General features: G+C 26.7%; 6 protein-coding genes across 16 annotated transcripts; 2 read left to right on the top strand and 4 right to left on the bottom strand.

The window, feature by feature from the left end:
• Positions 1-69: 69 nt before the first annotated feature.
• LOC100872741 (senecionine N-oxygenase) lies at positions 70-2771 on the bottom strand. 3 transcript variants are annotated; one of them, XM_086911555.1, is made up of 9 exons: positions 2523-2659; positions 2300-2358; positions 1795-2004; positions 1538-1676; positions 1202-1463; positions 1019-1122; positions 860-947; positions 635-798; positions 70-553 (listed from the first exon to the last, which is right to left on the bottom strand). In XM_086911555.1, exons 3-9 carry the CDS (start codon positions 1986-1988, stop codon positions 245-247), a joined length of 1260 nt encoding a protein of 419 aa, XP_086767681.1. In that variant the 5' UTR covers positions 1989-2004; positions 2300-2358; positions 2523-2659; the 3' UTR covers positions 70-244. The 3 variants fall into 3 exon arrangements, with proteins under 3 accessions (XP_086767681.1, XP_086767682.1, XP_031774812.1); XM_086911556.1 differs by having other exon boundaries at positions 2253-2358; XM_031918952.2 differs by lacking the exon at positions 2300-2358 and having other exon boundaries at positions 2523-2771.
• A 2090-nt stretch (positions 2772-4861) lies between these two features.
• On the bottom strand, positions 4862-6942 carry LOC100862957 (RNA exonuclease 4). 4 transcript variants are annotated; one of them, XM_086911575.1, is made up of 2 exons: positions 6545-6942; positions 4862-5851 (listed from the first exon to the last, which is right to left on the bottom strand). In XM_086911575.1, the coding sequence occupies exon 2, from the start codon at positions 5791-5793 to the stop codon at positions 5023-5025; it is 771 nt and encodes a 256-aa protein (XP_086767701.1). In that variant the 5' UTR covers positions 5794-5851; positions 6545-6942; the 3' UTR covers positions 4862-5022. The 4 variants fall into 4 exon arrangements, with proteins under 4 accessions (XP_086767701.1, XP_003697258.1, XP_031774815.1 ...); XM_003697210.4 differs by having other exon boundaries at positions 6395-6551; XM_031918955.2 differs by lacking the exon at positions 6545-6942 and adding an exon at positions 5940-6326.
• On the top strand, positions 6397-9084 carry LOC100872980 (rho guanine nucleotide exchange factor 3). Of its 3 annotated transcripts, none has more exons than XM_086911558.1 (5): positions 6397-6671; positions 6926-7167; positions 7242-7605; positions 7683-8111; positions 8182-9084. In XM_086911558.1, exons 1-5 carry the CDS (start codon positions 6606-6608, stop codon positions 8596-8598), a joined length of 1518 nt encoding a protein of 505 aa, XP_086767684.1. In that variant the 5' UTR covers positions 6397-6605; the 3' UTR covers positions 8599-9084. The 3 variants fall into 3 exon arrangements, with proteins under 3 accessions (XP_086767684.1, XP_086767686.1, XP_086767685.1); XM_086911560.1 differs by having other exon boundaries at positions 6459-6671; positions 6900-7167; XM_086911559.1 differs by having other exon boundaries at positions 6476-6667.
• On the bottom strand, positions 8996-11441 carry Mettl3 (methyltransferase like 3). Its single transcript, XM_003697205.4, has 5 exons — positions 11300-11441; positions 11008-11169; positions 10669-10867; positions 10092-10598; positions 8996-10006 (listed from the first exon to the last, which is right to left on the bottom strand). The coding sequence occupies exons 2-5, from the start codon at positions 11165-11167 to the stop codon at positions 9202-9204; spliced, it is 1671 nt and encodes a 556-aa protein (XP_003697253.3). The 5' UTR covers positions 11168-11169; positions 11300-11441; the 3' UTR covers positions 8996-9201.
• Positions 11396-17070, top strand: LOC100863151 (uncharacterized). Of its 3 annotated transcripts, none has more exons than XM_086911577.1 (4): positions 11507-11647; positions 11732-11813; positions 11896-12249; positions 16147-17070. In XM_086911577.1, exons 1-3 carry the CDS (start codon positions 11579-11581, stop codon positions 12225-12227), a joined length of 483 nt encoding a protein of 160 aa, XP_086767703.1. In that variant the 5' UTR covers positions 11507-11578; the 3' UTR covers positions 12228-12249; positions 16147-17070. The 3 variants fall into 3 exon arrangements, with proteins under 3 accessions (XP_003697259.1, XP_086767703.1, XP_086767702.1); XM_086911576.1 differs by lacking the exon at positions 16147-17070 and adding an exon at positions 14197-15487; XM_003697211.4 differs by lacking the exon at positions 16147-17070 and having other exon boundaries at positions 11396-11647; positions 11896-12491.
• Positions 12234-18340, bottom strand: LOC100866782 (patched domain-containing protein 3). Of its 2 annotated transcripts, XM_012491454.2 has the most exons (13): positions 18222-18340; positions 17336-17748; positions 15714-15999; positions 15505-15575; positions 15210-15419; positions 14568-15145; positions 13870-14493; positions 13674-13801; positions 13312-13473; positions 12980-13250; positions 12774-12895; positions 12531-12696; positions 12234-12454 (listed from the first exon to the last, which is right to left on the bottom strand). In XM_012491454.2, the coding sequence occupies exons 3-13, from the start codon at positions 15717-15719 to the stop codon at positions 12429-12431; spliced, it is 2364 nt and encodes a 787-aa protein (XP_012346908.1). In that variant the 5' UTR covers positions 15720-15999; positions 17336-17748; positions 18222-18340; the 3' UTR covers positions 12234-12428. The 2 variants fall into 2 exon arrangements, with proteins under 2 accessions (XP_012346908.1, XP_003697284.1); XM_003697236.4 differs by lacking the exon at positions 18222-18340 and having other exon boundaries at positions 15753-15999; positions 17336-17718.
• Between the last annotated feature and the right edge of the window lie 312 nt (positions 18341-18652).

Raw genomic sequence — 18652 nt, forward strand, 5'->3', positions numbered from 1 at the left:
TCTATGTTCAGATACACCTTGCGGTTCAATCATGCACTAGTACATGGCGCGAAATTCAATCACGAAATATATTCAGAAAAATTCAACTTATATTAAGAAAATGTACAAAATATGATATATATATATATAATATAAAATAATATAAATTAAAAATATTTACATACATATATATATTAAAATATATATTTTTTATTATATAAAATATAAAATGTTCATTTCGAAAAATTCCGAAAAAGATATCATTTCAAAATTGAATAAAATTGTAATCATCGATGATTTTATATCTCTTTTCCCGATAGTGTACCAAGTCATCCAAGAAAAGCAAACTGCTTTCGTTATGTAATTTTGTAAGAACTGGAGGTAATGGCGTTATTCCAGCAGTATTTGCAAGATCGTTGTAATAGCGATCCTGTTTAAATCCCATCATATGAAAATGTTTCTTTTGCAAACCCTCTTTTTTGCGACTTTCCAATTCTTGCGTTTCTTCTTTCAGCATATCTGCTTTAGAAGGAAAGTCCTTTTTTCCCGACCAATATCGTAGGACGAAACGGACCTTCGATCAATAAATAGAATGACTCATATTAAAATAGTTCTTATGTACCTTATTATAATATTATTTTTTTTTTAATCGCACCTGCAAATCGAACATGCTGAAGGCACAAACATAAAAGGGAAGACCAATCAACGCAAGGGTGGGATTTTCAATCGATATCAAATGCTTCCATAATGGTGTCACCATATTAGAATCTACCCGTACTCCACATTTTTCACTCAGAAAGGGGAAGCTATATTTATATCCTTTGATCAAAAAGAAAAAAATAATTAAGTTATTTTATAAAAAAATTAAATTGATAATTACCTGTACAATAAAATATCGCATCCACAGATTCATTAGTATCATCTTTAAAAAGAACACCGTGCTCGGTCAATTCTTTTACATCTGGTTTCTAAAAAATTGAAATAATTTTATATTTTTTAAACATTTATTTTTTATATTACATTTACATGCATAATTTACTTGAACAACATTGTCAGGAAATACAGTGCCTATGGGATCTTTCAGGTGATGACTTAAAATTACACGTTTTGCTTTCTTCGATATTTCCAAAGCTAAATCCATTCCTATTGTTTTTTTTTATAAAAATGTTAAAAAAAAGCTATTTTTCTTATTAAAAAAATAAAAGATCACAAATAACGTTACCCGAAGGTCCGGCGCCAAGTACAACTATAGTTTTATCGGTAAAAATATCTGGCACCCTATAATCGTGGCTATGTAATTGTTCTCCTTGAAAAATTTGTTGACCTTTCAAATTTGGTATACTAGGTTCGAAGTAATGACCATTGCATATCATAACTGCATCAAATGATTCTTCTAAAATGATATTTTTTTTTAAATCTTTCACTTTGATCATCCATTTTCGATCCCCGATCGATGGTTCCACTAATTCGACATTATGAAGAAACTGAAAAAAAACACAAATATAATATCTAATATTAAATATAATATATTCTTATATCTATAAATAATATATAGTACTTGGATGTACTGGCGGAGATTAAAATGATCACAATATGAATTTAGGAATTCAAGTATTTGCGTTCGAGTCAAGTAACTGTCAGGATTATCTGGAACAGGATAATCAGGATATCCCATCACTTCTTTTGGAAGATTTGTTCTGTAATAAATAAACAAATATTAAATATATTATTAAAAAATAATATAACAACATATTAAATATATCTTGGACAAGATAAATAAATAATTTTTTCAATTTCTTTTTATAATTGACTTGCCTTAAATTTTTGTACATGCTAGTGTGTATTGGTAAACCGTATCGATCTAAACCTGTTTCTTCCCTGTAAACCCATGTACCGCCTACTTGATCTGTTTTTTCGTAACATATTACTTGAGTGTCATATGTGTCAGAAGTACAATGTCGTAGAGCAGCAAGACCAGCAGATCCAGCACCGATCACGGCGATCTTCATATTTAAGAATTAAAAACTGTAAATTTTATGAACTTGTTATTAAAAATTCTTACAATTTCTTAAATATTTTAAGAGAATTTTTATCTCAGTTTCAATTATTATTCAATAATAATTGAATAGTAATAAAAAAAAATCTATTCAACTTAAGTGTTACTTATAATTTTTAAAAATGAAATATATAAATTCAATCGATATTCCTGTGATGTACGTATACACGATCAAATTACAAATGGGAAAGGTGCAACGATTGAAAGTTGTACCAACGCGAACATTCCTTCTTTTTTTCTCTTATAGAACACTTTCCTTATTACCGCGTGACTTTCCTGCGTTGGACAGCAAAACTATATTGTAGCTCAATAAATATGAAGAACTTGGAACAGAATAGAAAAAGCAATAATTTTTTCCATAAATTTCTCATATATATATTATTATTACATATTTAACAAGAAAACAAACAGAAAGTGTAATATGTGTTTCCAAATTAATTTTTATTCAATGAAATTTGAATAATATTAATTAATATAGTATACTCACAAGTAACAAGAAAATAATCGTGTAGAGTTGTTAGCAATATTGATGTATTATGATCAGTGAAGAAATACGAAATGACCAATCTTGAAATAATCAGTTGAAGTGTATCATTCGAAAAATGACTGTTACTGATAACAAGGTCATTGTGTTCTATACATTTCTATATAAGAGATACACATATAATACTACTATGAAAAATAATGAGTATCAGTAGCCTTGCACATGCCTTCTTTAGAAATCTGTCGATGCATTAACCAGAAATGGCTAATAAATTTTTAGAATTTCATTAATGTGCTATACTATATATATAATGAAAATTTTTATTATATATTGAATATACATGTATTAAAATTTTAATAAAATATATAGCAAAGATATTATAACGTAATAATTATATAAATATTAAATAGTAAAAAATAAATATACTTGATAATATGAAAATTATAATAAGATTTTTATAATAATTTTACTTCATAATTTCTTTTCTAATTACTTTATAATTATAATTAATATTTTATAATTTTTTAGATATTATTCTTATAATATATTTTTCATTTATATATATTTCCATTATAAATTTTTTTTCTTTTAATTTTTAATTTTCTTAGTAAATAAATAAATATTATATATTTTTTTAAATTTATAATTTAAATAATTTATTTTATTTTTTTGATCTTGTATCATAAAATTTCAAATATTTAAAGATATAAATATATAGATAAAAAAAATAAATACTGATAACAACATTCTTAACAAATCCTTTTAACATATTGCTGATGGATAAAATTCTAGAAAGTATATGTGACATACAAAATTTTTAAATTTAATGTTATTCAAAATAATATTTTAAAAAATAATTTACAATATGTGATCTTTTCAAATATTTAAATTTCATTTATATGTGAAATTAAAAAATTAAATGGTGAAATACAATGAAATGTATATACGGATTAAATATGTTTTGTAGTAACAATCAAAATTTGAAGATATAAAAATAATTTATAAATTAATATTTTCTTTATAATCTTTCATTAAAGATATTATGAACTATATGATATTAAATATCTCTTGTCATTCGATAACAGTTAGTATTTGGACAATTAATTGCATGTTTTAAGAATGCTTTATAAGATAACAAATTACGAGAAATAGATTCGACAAACAATAATATTCAATAATAACACAAAACTTCTTCTTGACTTTATTGTCAGACTTTCATTTGTTTAAATTCCAAAGCTATCGTCACACGGTATTAAAATACTTGTATCATATCACAGGATATATTACATATTACAAGATCGTAATTTCATAGAAATACATTGTAAATATCTATATTTTTTATATTAAAAATTAAGATATATAATTTTGAAAGAGAAACGGTGAAAATACAATCAATTTAGAAGATCTCGTACTTCTGATTACGCGCCAAAAGCAAATATAGACAAAACGAGCAAGTAAAAAAAGAATAGAGATAGAAATAAAAATTGTGAAATCAGCGCCATCTCTTGAGTGCTGTACACAAAACTCAAATATAGAAAAGGAGAGTAAGTAATAAGAGAAAGATAAAAATAGAATAAGAATTGACTGTTAGTACCATCTCTTGAGTTCTAAAAAAAATGCTTTCTGAAAACATTCAAAAGATGGTACTAATAGTTAATTTTTATTCTATTTTATCTATCCTATTTTATCCTTTGGAGAGATATTTTATTATTCAAGAGATGGCGAGAATGGTCAATTCTTATTCTATCCTTTTTTTATTATTTATTTTATATATATAATTTCAATTACGGTATATTAAAAATAATGCTAATTGCATTTTTTTCTATTTTTTTCTTTTTTCCATGATTTATTTTTCTTATTTATACTTTTTCTGAAAACTTTATGTGCTAAAAAAACAATGCATATCTAATTAAACTTTATTATTTTCTTTGTTTATTCTATTTATTAAAAAATTTTATTAAAAAAATTATTTTATTTTTTTCACTTTACTTAATATTAATAGATTTATAAATATATTGTATAAAGTGAATTATTTAATTTTATCACTGAACATCACGTTTATGTTTAATAATATCAAAAAATATTTCAGATAAAAGAATGTAGGCACTAAAATTTATATAAAAAAGAAATATATTTTGAAATTTTTAACATAAATTCTCTTACACTCTGGTAACAGCATTCTATTTACATATTTAATTATATATAATTATATATATAAATAATTATTATTATTTATATATATAATTATATATATATAGATTTAATATTTATGCATTGTAAAGCCTGAAGATTAATTTTTAAACATGATCATGAAAAAAATTGAAATATTTAATATAAAGTTATTTTATATAAAATAAATATTTTTATTTATTTTTGAATAATTTTATATTTAAAAGATAGATTTTTAAATAAATGTTCATCAAATATTTGAACTTTGTTATATATACACAAGATTTTTAGAATTTTTTATAAAAAATGTACAGATTGTTCATTATAATCCAAATTACCGTTTAGAATAGAGTTCAGATTCCCATTTATTTTTATAGAGTACATATAATTGCATTGCAGTTCTTGCATCTTCTATTGAATTATGTTCCCCTGTTTGTATTTCTTTACCTAGTAATTCATGTGCTAGTTTCTTCAAACTAGGAGTATTTCCTCTAGATAATTGTCTGAAAGTTTTAAATCTAGAAGTATCTCGTAGATGTTTTCTTGGATGAGAAAGATATAATACATCAAAATCATGTTTTAATGCATGACCAATTAAAATGCGACCTCTTAAAATTTCTGCTACTTCTTTCTGAACAATCTCAAATTCTTCTCCATTTTGAAGATTATGAGGTCTAATTCCACTAACTTTAGTTCTATAATCTTGAACAGGTTCTCTTGGTTTTACATATTTATCATAAACACAGAAACCATGACGATTTACAATAGATACTCTAGCTAACATACTTTCAGTACCATCTCCTATACCTACCATTTCACAATCAATTGCTATTTGTTTTGTTAATTTCTTCTTACTTTCATCAAAAACTATTTCTTCATCGTTATGTGATATTATATGATCCACATTTAATATAGATGAATAATGCTTTTTTCTTGATTTCTGATGTGGTGATGATTTTTTTTTAACACTCTCTTTTCCAGAATCTGGATTTAATGATGGCGAATTAAATACTAAATTTCTAAACATTTCCCAATTTCGACCAGATGCATTACGCTCCGTATACGGAGTCATACGCTGAGTATTTTTATTATCCTTTTTATCCATAATTCGCTTACTAGCAGATTTCTTAGAAAAGCATTGCTTTGGCTGTTCTTCGTTTTTCCTAAAAAAAAAAAAAAAAAAAAAAATTATTGAAACATCATCATGGATAAATGTATTAAGTACTTATTTGTTTTTACATTTTAGGTTACCTCTCCTAACCTCTTCATTTAACACGTGTATAAAGACAAATAGTCATAATTAAGTAATCTAAAAGAAACAATACTTATCGAATAATAAAATATACTATATTTATATTTTGAACTAATTCAAAAATAAGTAAATTTTAAGTATAAATTATTATAAATTATTAAGTAATATGTCAACTTAAATATGGCGGCACAAATTCAAAAGACTTATATTTAGATATGGTTTCATTCTTTTTTTCTCGAATATATATAATTAAATAAAGATTGTATAAATCTATAAACAAAACTTATATTCAAAAGATCTTCATTTAATAATGTTATAAATCAAGAAAATATTTTAACACAAGAAAATGTATTCATTCGATATTTATTTTACGGGTACATATTTTCAAATAAGAGGAGGGGATAACTAAAAGCAACAGCTTCTATCTATTTGAATAATGTGAAAGTTTTCCTACCTTATAAGTAATACTATAACGATAAAAAACACTATAAAAATTAAAAGAATCATTATGCTAGAATAAATAGAAAATATCCTAGAGTTTACATTTGCCACATTTATACTGACAGATTGTTTTTCTCAAAAGCTTGCGTAGTTTAACGGTTACCTTGTATGAAATAATACTGCATATATTTCAATTGTGCGTAAATTTCTGAAAGTTTAAGGAAATGTATGATGATAGTAATAATACAAATAAAGATGCTTTTCCAGAACCTCGAAAAAAATTTTGGTTGGTAAGTTCTTAAATCTTATCAAAGTTGCTTAAAAATGACGCGTGATTAACCTATATTAATTTAATTAATATTTAATGATATTAATTTTTTTGTTTTTTTTTTTTAATTTTATCTATTAAACTTTTAATTTTCTTATGATTATTTTAATTAGCAGATTATTAATGATTTATTATTTTTTTATTATTATTTAATATTTTTTCATATTGTTTTTGTTTATGATAATAAAAGTGACATTTTCTAATGTTACGAATTAGCGAACAAGAAAACGACCAAAAAGTGATGCTATCAGTATCAGTTCAATGGACATATCTATTGAATCAGATGTAATAAAAAAGAAAAAGAGAAGAAGAATTACAGAAGTGGCCAGCAGCATTTTTTCCTCTTCTACTCTAAGTAGTAAACAAGGAAGTATTCATAGATCTTTCACAATTCAACCAAATGCAACAGACTTATCATTTATAAATAATGAAACAGATACAGGAACATTAAAAAAAAAGTATAAAAATATTATTAAATATATCTTTGTTACATAATTTAGGAATATTCATTTAATTTAGTTTTATTTCTTAGACACAAGAAAAATATTGAAAATTCTAATAATTTTACACTTAGAAGTTGGGCAGTTGATGTAGCAAACACAAGTACTAAGGATAGACCTAATTATGTTCTAAACAGAAAAGAAGTAAAAAAACAAGAAGCAATTTATGAATTGTATTGTGGAGAAAATGTATTCATTAATGATTTATGTGTTCTCAAAGATTTTTATTATGAACCATTAATAAACAGTAATATTTTTACTCCTGATGAATTAAATATAATTTTTGGAGATATAACACATCTTATTGAAATACATAGTAGATTGAAAGATGAATTAATTGATTTAAGAGATAAATATGGATTTACAGAAACTGTTGGATCTACAATATTAAATTGGGTTAGTATTATAATCCATTCTTAATGTTTAATTAATATAATTAAATTGTTATTCAATTATTTTATTATAATTTTCAGATTCCAATATTAACAAAACCATATTTAGAAAGATGTAGAACACAAATATGGGCAAAACATTTATTAGATGAAAAAAGATTAACAAACAAACGATTTCAATCTTTTTTAAAAAAACGTTTAGAATCTCCACATTCTGTAGACTTATGGACTTATATAGATGTAGCAAGGTCAAGAATTGTTAAATATCCTTTATTAATTAAAGAAATGCTAAGGCATACTGCAGCAACACATATAGATCAAACATATTTAAAAGAAGCATATGATTTAATATGCAATCTACTTAAAAATATAGACAAAATTATGGGAGATGAGGAATGCAAGTTGGCTCAATCAAAAATTAATATAAAACCAGATTATGATCCTACCAAATGCATTGAAAATGCAACAGAATTAATTACTCAAGGACAACTTAAAGATATAAGGGGAATGGTAAGAATATTCTGTAAAATCATTTTATTAATTAAATAAATATTAAAAAATTTATAATTATGATTTTTAGAAATTTCAGTGCTTTCTTTTTGACACGGGTTTTGCAATAACTCGTGGTACAAGATCTATAAGTAAGAAGTATAACTTATTTTGTCCTGTCATACCTAAAGAACAGATTTGCATAAGTACAGATGAGAAATCTGATGTAACTTATGGATTTAAAATTGGAGATCATATTTTAATAACAGAAGATGACCATGGAAAAAGACACTGGATTGATTCATTTAATAAAATTTATAAATGCAGTATTAATTCACTAGAAAATATAATTAATATCAATGAAAAGGAAAATGAAGAAATTTTGACACCATCAAAAATAAATCGATCCTCTAGATTGTCTATAAATAAAATAAGTGAAAATCATCTTTCATTAACATTAAAGAGGAGTTTTTTAAAACGCAAACGTAGCAGCATTGGCTTTGTTTAACATTATAATATAATTTTAAATTTCATTTTGAATTATTTCGTTATATTCATACAATACTATATATAAATAAATATAAAGATTTAGGTCATCAAAAAAATATTATATTTAATCATAATAGGAATATTTTTTGTATTTTAAATTTGATTACTAAATTATTTCTCTTAATGTTTTAAATATTACATTCAATTTAAAACAATTTTGTTTATATCAACAAGTATGAGTACTTACCTATGTATTATTTACATATTTTGAAAAATATATTATAGGTGCTATAAAATTAAAAATATATAAATATATATATAAATGTATACATGCTAATGCACGAACTAAATATTATTTCTAACAAATATGTACAAATATTTTTGATATTAATGTAAATTAAAAAGAAATGTATCAATTGGTGTAAATGCAATTTATATGTAATTTTATATAAGTATGTACATTTATATTTAAAAATAAAATTATTTTTGTATGAATATCTTAAAACAAGCATATGAAAATCGGAAATTTATATTCAAATTTTATTAAATGCAATTCTAAATTTCATCCTAATAACATTTATAATAAAATAATTATCCATATATTTTATATTGTTTAAAATATTTATGATTTACTAGGTTTCATCGAGTTTCCATCCGGATAACGCTTTTTAAAGGCTTTAATAAGTTGAGGATCAATCAAATGAACTCCATCTACTTGATTACCTAATGTAATCCAATTAGGTTGAACATTATGTGGTCGACCAAATAATTCTATTTTTCTCGTTCCTGGGCTCATACGCTCAATAATTCCATAGATTTCATCAGGCTTGTGACTAGTTGCACGAACTTCAGCTACAATAACATCACTATCTAAACCTCGATTAATTCTTGGATTTCCTTTCATACCGACCAAACAATGTTCTTTGCCATGATTTAACCAATGACCTGTCCTACCAGTTCTTATTATCCTTTGCAATTGATTAGTTTTTACCCATATGATTTCATCTACTCTTTCATATCCCCACAATTGTAAACATTCTCTACCAAGTTCCATTGCTCTGCCTGTTACCCATAAAAATAAAAGACCTTCATCTTGAAGAGCAGGTATACCTAATTGTCTCATTTCATCATCTGACATGGTACCATAAGGCAATTCCATGTGAATGTCCCATGGAGGATCAGCCATTATAACAGCAAATTTACCCAATACAGTCATATCAAGGTAACGTAAATCACATTGTATCCATTGTGGTGGATAAAGAGTCAATTCACTACCTAAAGATCCACTAGGAGCTGGACAAGAAGTATTATTACCATTTTTACTATCTATTGTTAAACCTTTATTCACTGTACTATTATTTGTATTATCTGTTTCATTTGATTCCTTTGGTTGAGTTGTTGGTCCATCTACTTCATAATGAACATATCTATATATAAAATATTTAAATAAAAACACAATTAATAAATATTTTTTATAAATTAAAATAAAATTGTTACATTTACAATACATACTTGCATGTATCCATATGAAAACAAGTATTGAGAAAACTACAGTCACCCAAGGATTCATCTGTATGACTTTGAATAATCTTTTTGAAATGAAGTTTCTTGCATTTTTCTGCAAATCCTGGTCCACCATTTAACTTAACACAATCTATTCGTGTACCATGAGGACAGAATTCCATTACTTGTGCTCCTCCTTGAGATCGAAATCTTTCAGCTAATGATTTCTCCTTGGATGTTTGCTTTGATAATAAATCTAAAATTTGTTCTCCAACCTTCTTATTTTCTTTCTCCCTAATAGTAGGCATAGATATAAGTGACATTATATCCTCTGCATTTTTCTTATCTAATTTAGGCTGTTTCTCTGCAGGTCCATAATCATTTAATTCAGATGCAGATGTTTCTGCACTTTCTGGATTTTCAGTATCATCTGATTGAGATTGATATGATGATTGTGATTCTGCCACCGATAATACTGTATATCCAAAGACACCATTTTCTGTTACTTCTTTAATTCTGAAAAAGTATTTAATTTCTAATTTTTTATATAAAGTGTTAACATGAAATAGTGCAGAAACTTACTAACTTAACAATATCTTGTGCTGCAAACTTTTCCAAAATTTTATGGATATCTGAAGAACACACATCTGCATTTAAATTTTTACGAAGTTGATCTATTAGTTCTGCAGATGTGATTGGTAAATTGGGTAATGATTCATGTAAGATGCATAATACATCTCTTTCATATTCATTATGATCAGAACGGTGTGAATGTCCTATTAAATCTAAAACATTCATTATATTTCTAATATATTTTTATTAGTTAGTTTTATATTATATAAAATATTAAAAAATTATATTTAAAATTGAATGTCAAAAATATATTAAAGCATTAAAAAATAATTAAATGAATAAATTCAATTACCACTAGAAAGAGAAGATTCATTTGTCAAGGTGGATGATACTGGTGTTGTAGAAGTAAGAGTAAATAATTCATGTCTTTCACGTTTCCTTTTCTGCAATTTTTCTCGCAAACTGTTTCTTTTTATTTTAATTGCCTGTATCTCTTCAAAAGCGTCTGACATATCTTCGCGATAATATTTGTAAAAGAAATATTATATATATAATAAGTATATGAAAAATAATATCAAAAATTAAGTTTAATAAAAATTTAAAAAGTTATTTTTTACATTCCAATGAAAAGAATTGATATTTACTTTTTAATATCGATAAAAGCAATCTGAAATATTTAAGAGTATATTTCTATTTAAAAATTTCAACATATATAAAGTGTTAACGAACATTAACACTTTACAATACGTAACCTAACTTGATCTTAACAACTTAAGTAACCTAACTTTAACTGAAAAATTAAAAACACATGACTGATTTGTTAATTTGATAAGTACTTGAAGAAAATAATAGATAGTTGTTGTAACTAAGTTTGTACATAATAATTCTATTCTTAAGAATTTTGTTTTATTGTAAATGATAAGATGTCAAATACAAAAGAATTTTTTCTTTCGGTTACACAACGTATTTTTAGTAACTGGACTGCATTAAAAGTAAGTATTTATTTTTTGGAATTTACAATATGATATATACACGTTCTTGATGTATATTATTTTTTATAAAATATTTTTTATTAGATGGCAGTAGAACATGGAATGGGTATAAAGGAAAGAGCAATAGATTTCTGTCCATATATGACAGAGGTTATGTATATGAATGGTTTGTATTTTCGTCTCATTCATTTTCATATTATACCTCAATTATTTTTATAATTGATTTTTTATTTTATTTTTATCTTTAGAGGGTTTAAATACCAATGAAATTGCTAATGAATTGGAAGATTACATGGATGAGCATTTTAACACAGAACTTCAAGATAATAGTGCAATGCAAGTAGCAGAAGAATTGTTAAGATTTTATCGTTATTGTATTGAAAATAATGAAAATTTGGCAATGACAGAACTTGAAAAGTTACCACCATTACAATCATGGATTATAACAAATGAACCTATAAAAAAAATTCAAAATTCATATGCTATAGAAAATGATAGTTCTGAAAATGAAGAAGAAACATCTGTTTGTATGAAAGTTGCAGATGAATGGACAGAAGTAAAAACTAGACGAAAAAGATAACTAATATTTGATATTTTAAAAGGTACTTTTTTTTATTTTTTTTCCCTTTTTTTTTTTTTTTTTTTTTTTTACAAAAGAACAGATTAACAAAGAATATATAAACTACTGTTTTACAGTACATGTGCATTTTGTAATTGCAATGTATTCTATAATTTTGTAACCAATCACTTATCTAAGCAGTCTTTGGAACATTGTCAAAGTTTATTTGGCAGTTTCAGTTATTATTTCTAAAGAAATAAAAAAAGTACATAAAATGTTAATAAATATTTTATAAATGATTTTTAATATTTCATAAAGTATTACCTTTCTCACTTTGAGATAAAGGAACATTACAATATCCATTCTGTTCTTTTACAACAGTTTCATTTTTTTCTTTTTTTATTCTTTCTTTAGGACCTAATATACTTAAAATTACTGGTAAAAATAATAATCCATGAAACAGACCAAATATCACTACACAAGTAAATAACTGAAAAATTTTTATACACAATTAATTTCATAACAAAAATTTTTAATAAAAAAAGATAAAAAATTTTCAAATAATACCTTAAAAAAAGTATTGAAAAGATAAGCATCACTAGAACCTAGTAAAACAAATGCTAAAAATGTACTCAAACCTCCATTAAATACAGCTGGACCAATAATAGAAAGTGTTTCTATTGCACGTTCTATAAAAATTAATTAATTGTTAATTTAATAATAACTTAATTATTTTTTTTTATAAATTTGACACAAGAAAAGAAATTATTTACCCTTTTTGCTGCCTTTTGCACGTATAAATTCTAGTCCCATATGTGCGGCATAGTCAACTGCTAGCCCCACACATAACAGAATCATAATACTTGAGGACATTTCAATAGTTAAATTCAAAAAATACATAGTGCCTAATAAATCAATAAGCGTAAAAAATACGCAACAAATCACCCAAAATGATGCTTGTAAATTTCTAAGAAATATCAATATTACTACTCCAATGGTCAGAATTTCCAAGCCTAAATTCCTAATCAATTCTTCCCCTATGACCTATGAGAAAATTATAATTAATTGAAAAAAAAAAAATGAAAAAAAGAATCAGGATCTTTACTTTATTTGCTGTCCATGAAACATAATCAGGAGAAAAAATTGCTATATAATCATGTCCATGAGAAAAATTTATCGCCTGAATTGACTCTCTGATAAGTTGCATTGCTTGTATTTGTTCCGATGTTGTATTGATCATAACATGTTGAACAGGAATTTGTGATGTCTGAGGTAAATAAAATTATTGTTAAATGACAGTTTATATTTAACAATCTATTGTAAATGCACTTCGTAATTCGTCATTTTTCTATAAAAATATTTTATACGATAGCTGTTTGAAATTCTTTTTACATCTATAAGATAACTGGCGTTTACAATAGATTGTAATAATCAGTATATATTATATAGATAGACGTTTATTAATACCGTTATGTTATATTCTCCAGCCGGTAATTTATCGAAATTGATATCCTTAATATATGCTTGACCTTCCTTCGTCAGAAGTAAATATTCTGTCAAAATGTTATAATATTCTTCGCTGCTATCTATATCGCCTATAATAAAGTATTAACAATTTAGTTATTCTTAAGTGTCTTATTTTGTATATAAAATAAAAACTTACCTTTATCAGTAACATTAAGCCATTTTTCATAAGCAATAAACCATGGATCAAGGGTATTATTATTAATAAATTTATTGTGTTTTAAAACTTCTACCAGTTCAGAAAGAGATTTACGATCTTCATAATAATCTATGCCAGTCATATAAATCCCTACTCGTTTTCCATACTTTGGAAAATATTGCTTTAATTTATCATTAAATTGGATTGGATAGGAATCTTGATTTAAATACCAAAGAGGATCGAAATTTTGTTCCAATTGAAACACTGCCCATGTATTAACGCATAAACAACTGGCAGTGATTAGCAGAATAATTACTTTTGTTGTAGTCTTGGTGATACCTGGACCGATATAATTCTCGAAGATAATCTGTTGCGTGTTCCTTTGGCTACATTCGTTGGGTTTCCAGTTTAATTTTGGTCGACAGAAGCAACCATCCTTGCGGGCTTCGAGTCTTTTTTCATCATATACAAGACAACTTACGAAGAATATGATTTCATATATATATAAAAATAGAATTCCTAATGTGGCGAATGCGTAGAAGGATCTTAGTGTCGGCATCACAGTTGTAATACCGAAAGCAAACGCAATTATGTTTGTGAAAGATGTCACTGTGATTGACATTCCTTAAAAGAAAAATAAGAGATAAAAATAATATTAATACGTATTAAAAATAATATCACAAAATATAAGATCGTACCAGCCTGTTGAATAGCTTTAGCAATACGTATAGGAATTGCTGCGGATTGATCTGTTTCAGGAAGATTTACCAGACTTTGCATAATCACAAACATATTATCGACACCTATGCCAAGCAACAAAAATGGAAGAATGGAATGTATAGGACCATAAGAATAACCCAAATAATAGCATACTCCGTAAGAGGATAAAATTGCCTGACCAACCACAAACACTCCCATTATTGATAGATAAATTCGTTGTTCTAATGCGTTACATTTACCAATCATAACCATTACATAGACCGCAATCAAAGATATTCCACAACATAATACTGTAAGATTACTATTTAATATTTGATGTAAAGAATCTATGTAACTTCGTGAAGCTATCGCATATATCTCCATTCCTGGAGGAAACGTGATATTCGAATGGAGAACTCGATTTATGAACTCTAATTCCCAGTTGGCCGAGTTCGGATTAGATTTTTTTAACATCCAATTCAAAATTGTAGCATTGGCGCCTTTAATCCGACCTTTTTTGTCATAAATAATACCGGAGAGCAGAGGCGTAATATCTAATAGAATATTATCGTTGATCCTACAACAGAATAAACGTAACATTTTGAAAGATAGTTCGAAGATATGTTTAATTGGAAACTCACTTGTGTTTGATTGCTTTGGTCACATCCTCGAGCACCTCTTTTTTTGTCAAATTACGAATATCCTTCATTAAACTAGTTTCCCAAAGTTGTATGATGGACTGATATATACATCCATTTTTTTGTATCTTATCCTTAAATTCTGCCAGGCTGGATCCAATGATCTCCTCGAAGATTTCGGTCGTATTCTCCACATTGAACCATGTGAAATATCTATAATTCAGTGAGAATCTTATCTACAATTCAAATCAAGAACAAGATATTACAAATCAAACTAAAAATAATTAATTTTTGTTACCCTGCACACACATCTTCCCAGGTACTATTATTTACCACGATAGATTTTACTGCTTGCTCTATTTTGCTAATCTGAAAAGAAAAAAAAACACGATTCAACAAGTGACTTAATCTCTCAGAGATTCCAGCTCACAGATTCCAAATGCTAGGTAAATCTCGTGAGTCTTAAGAAATTTTTGACAAGAATCATGCGTTAAAGTGGAAAAGAACCTTCATAGATACTCGTATAATTCATGATCGCCTATGTACCGAGCGCAGCACTTCCGGCTCTAAAACGTTGGGGGCTGTGACGATGATACTTTCGTATCGGAAATCGTCCCGGAAGTGTGTCTTCACCCAGGCGGCGTCGTTACGTATTATGGAATCTTCGGGCACGAAGAGCTCGATATCGTCGAGCTCTTCCCTCCAGAAAATCAGTCCAGGCGCGCAGATACAATTTATGCAGAAACATACCAGCAACCACAGCCAGGGTCGTTTTCCAATACTTAAGCCAATACTAAAAATCACGATATTTTATATTAAATTTTCTATGTGGTAAAGTATAATAAGAACAGTAGTATTTATATAAAAAAAAAAATTTCTTAATGCAAAAAAGTTTTTTTCATTGTATTTTATTGAAAAGGCATTTTTTCTTTTTTTCTAGGCAAAACCATGGAACAGTGTCATTTGAGAAGCTTAAGATAATTTTATGCAATGTTGCGTTAAGGTATATTCTCTATCAGCAAATATAGTTTTCGTAGCGATACATTGAATAAAATACAAACTGCTTCAATTTTAAAAAAAATTTCAATACATAAAATATAACAATTTAGATGGATCAATTTAGAAGAAATAAGTTTAGCTGATTTTTAATTCAGATATCGTATGATATCGTTTAATTAATAAATAACGAATGACTAAGTGTAAAAAAAATTCGTTCGATATAATTATCTAATAAGGGCAACGATACTTAAATGAAATATTAAGAAAATACAAAGGGTAGCGCCAGAGGAACCGTTGGCCTAATATAGGCCACTTCGTGGAACGAAAGCGACCATCCTTGATTCAACTAATTAAGAGGGTCGCGATGATCTCACCTTAAGTGGATTAAATTGCACAAGGTTCAAGCCCCGAAACTTGACCACCGTTAATGTCATTATTCTACAATGAGATTTATTATGTTTTCATAGTTCGATCAATTGCCTATTGAAAACACATGCTACGACGCGTGGAAGTTGATTGATCATAATTGCAATTCGAGCAACAATCACGAATTTCATTTGAATCGAATGAATCATTTGAATTCATGAGGGATATTTCAATGTGAAAAACTTTAAATCAATGAGTAATTTTTACAGAGATTTAAATTTCTTATTACGCTAATGAAAATATATCCTTGTCATAGTTTGGATTGTGGCAATTAACTTTTCAGTATGAGATTATCAATAAAGTACATTTCAATGTCAGTTATTTAAAACGGACTGAAAACGGAACATTTCAATGTACAGTGTAGAATTAAGCGCAAATTCAAAATTCAACGGAGAAACGAAGACATATTTCCAAATATAAAGAACATAATTATATTTAATTTACCGAAATTTGATCAATTTTTTCCTCTTTAACAATTTTTTCAATTGTAAACAAGAAAGAAAAAAAAACTTTAAAAATAAAACCAACAATATGAATCAAGTAATTGTTTGTGAAAAAAAGCTAAGCATAGTTTATTTTTATCAAAATATATAAAAAAGAAAAACAAAAAAAAAAAAAGAAAAAGAGAGAGAAATCAATCTTAAACAACTGTAAAATTAAAATGTTTCTAAACAAAAATATTTTCTTAAAAATAATCTACTCACCGATAAAACATACGATCTGAATTTAAATGAAGATCTAGTAACAGATCTTTCAAGCGTTTCCACATGTTGTTGGCGTTTCTTCCTCGATGTGATTCCATCCTCGCGCTCAAGTTGTTCGATAGTTGAATGTCCACTGTAGAAGAACGTTTGTAAGCACACAGCCGAGTATGGCAGCATGCATGTGACCAACGTTGGAAGTAATCTGCCACAATTATATAACGTTCGGACCGAAGCTTCGCTTGCACGATCGCGGCTGATGCCATCGGGAGGATGAGGAGGAGCGTGGACGTCAGTCACCCCTCCTATTGTCTTCGTGAATGCTCATTTAGGATGTTTCTCAACATTTGTATTCATTCAAGATATACGCAATACAATTTTTCAAAAAAAAAATCATGAGATCTTTTTTTTCTATGCTAAAAATGATAATCTTTTGTATATTTTCAAATAGAAAAATATAAGAATTTGTTGATTGAAGTGTTCAACAGAGAACTTTTTATATTCTTGAGATTATCTAATCATGAATAAAACAGAGGTGTGATTTATATGAGATGATTAGCATAATTGTGGGTAATGTATCAAGAGTGTCGGGAAAGAAAATTGGCTGTATTGAAATTGATTTCATGGATCAGATGGTGTTCATTGTTTCTTTTATAATAGTCTTTTCTTTTTTTTTTTCTTCAAAAAATTAATGTAACGATATACTGGTATTAATACAAATATGGTCAAAATAATTTTTATTGAATATAATAGCTGAGGTCGAGAAAGAATCATATCGACAATATCGTTGCCATGAACGAATTCATTCGAAAGCTAACGCAAACAAAATGTTTAAACTACCGTTTGATTTACTTGTATTTCAACAGAAATTGCTTGATGGTTACCTTACCTGACGCTCATATCCAACGTTTAGAACAGCATAGCACCAATTCTAACTGGTCGACCTACTTATTCCATTAATTAACGCTTTTCTTTGAAAGTTTACGGCTACATGATGTAAAAGTCTTCACTAAACTGCAAATTAAAAAAAAAAAAAAAAAAAAAGTAAGTAAACTTGCAACATAACCAAAGATACAAAATTGTCTTACAAGCAACATTGATAGTTATACGATGATAACAATCGATTTTCCATGATTGATAACACGTTCATATTCTTCACGGTCTATGGGCACAGTCTATGAGTCGATTGACGAAAATAGTGCAACGGATCCGACTTATTAATTTTCTCACAACAAACGAGCATTAAGTCTCTTCTTTCAGACCGTTATTCCCATGGTGCACAACTATACGACTCTTGATCTACGTTCGCGGTCGAACGAT

Source organism: Apis florea, unplaced genomic scaffold, assembly GCF_048593485.1.
Source record: "Apis florea isolate Af1SG1 unplaced genomic scaffold, ASM4859348v1 contig_3325_pilon, whole genome shotgun sequence".
NCBI lineage: Eukaryota > Metazoa > Arthropoda > Insecta > Hymenoptera > Apidae > Apis > Apis florea.

Bases quoted from the DNA above. Each gene is read 5' to 3' on its own strand.
- LOC100872980 (XM_086911558.1), top strand. From the start codon at position 6,606: ATGTATGATGATAGTAATAATACAAATAAAGATGCTTTTCCAGAACCT. The intron at 7,168-7,241 runs GTATAAAAATAT...TTTATTTCTTAG, and splicing joins ACAGGAACATTAAAAAAAAA to ACACAAGAAAAATATTGAAA. The intron at 8,112-8,181 runs GTAAGAATATTC...TATGATTTTTAG, and splicing joins TTAAAGATATAAGGGGAATG to AAATTTCAGTGCTTTCTTTT.
- LOC100866782 (XM_003697236.4), bottom strand. From the start codon at position 17,598: ATGGCATCAGCCGCGATCGTGCAAGCGAAGCTTCGGTCCGAACGTTAT. The intron at 15,576-15,752 runs GTACATAGGCGA...TTTTCTTTTCAG, and splicing joins AGCCGGAAGTGCTGCGCTCG to ATTAGCAAAATAGAGCAAGC. The intron at 13,251-13,311 runs GTAAAGATCCTG...ATTTTCTCATAG, and splicing joins TTTCATGGACAGCAAATAAA to GTCATAGGGGAAGAATTGAT.
- LOC100872741 (XM_031918952.2), bottom strand. From the start codon at position 1,988: ATGAAGATCGCCGTGATCGGTGCTGGATCTGCTGGTCTTGCTGCTCTA. The intron at 1,464-1,537 runs GTACTATATATT...GTTTTTTTTCAG, and splicing joins ATCTCCGCCAGTACATCCAA to TTTCTTCATAATGTCGAATT. The intron at 799-859 runs GTAATTATCAAT...TTTTGATCAAAG, and splicing joins TGCGATATTTTATTGTACAG to GATATAAATATAGCTTCCCC.
- LOC100862957 (XM_003697210.4), bottom strand. From the start codon at position 6,447: ATGATTCTTTTAATTTTTATAGTGTTTTTTATCGTTATAGTATTACTT. The intron at 5,852-6,394 runs GTAGGAAAACTT...TTTTTTTTTTAG, and splicing joins GTTATAGTATTACTTATAAG to GAAAAACGAAGAACAGCCAA.
- LOC100863151 (XM_003697211.4), top strand. From the start codon at position 11,579: ATGTCAAATACAAAAGAATTTTTTCTTTCGGTTACACAACGTATTTTT. The intron at 11,648-11,731 runs GTAAGTATTTAT...ATTTTTTATTAG, and splicing joins GTAACTGGACTGCATTAAAA to ATGGCAGTAGAACATGGAAT. The intron at 11,814-11,895 runs GTTTGTATTTTC...TTTTATCTTTAG, and splicing joins AGAGGTTATGTATATGAATG to AGGGTTTAAATACCAATGAA.
- Mettl3 (XM_003697205.4), bottom strand. From the start codon at position 11,167: ATGTCAGACGCTTTTGAAGAGATACAGGCAATTAAAATAAAAAGAAAC. The intron at 10,868-11,007 runs GTAATTGAATTT...TGAATGTTTTAG, and splicing joins TGAATCTTCTCTTTCTAGTG to ATTTAATAGGACATTCACAC. The intron at 10,599-10,668 runs GTTAGTAAGTTT...ATACTTTTTCAG, and splicing joins GCAGCACAAGATATTGTTAA to AATTAAAGAAGTAACAGAAA.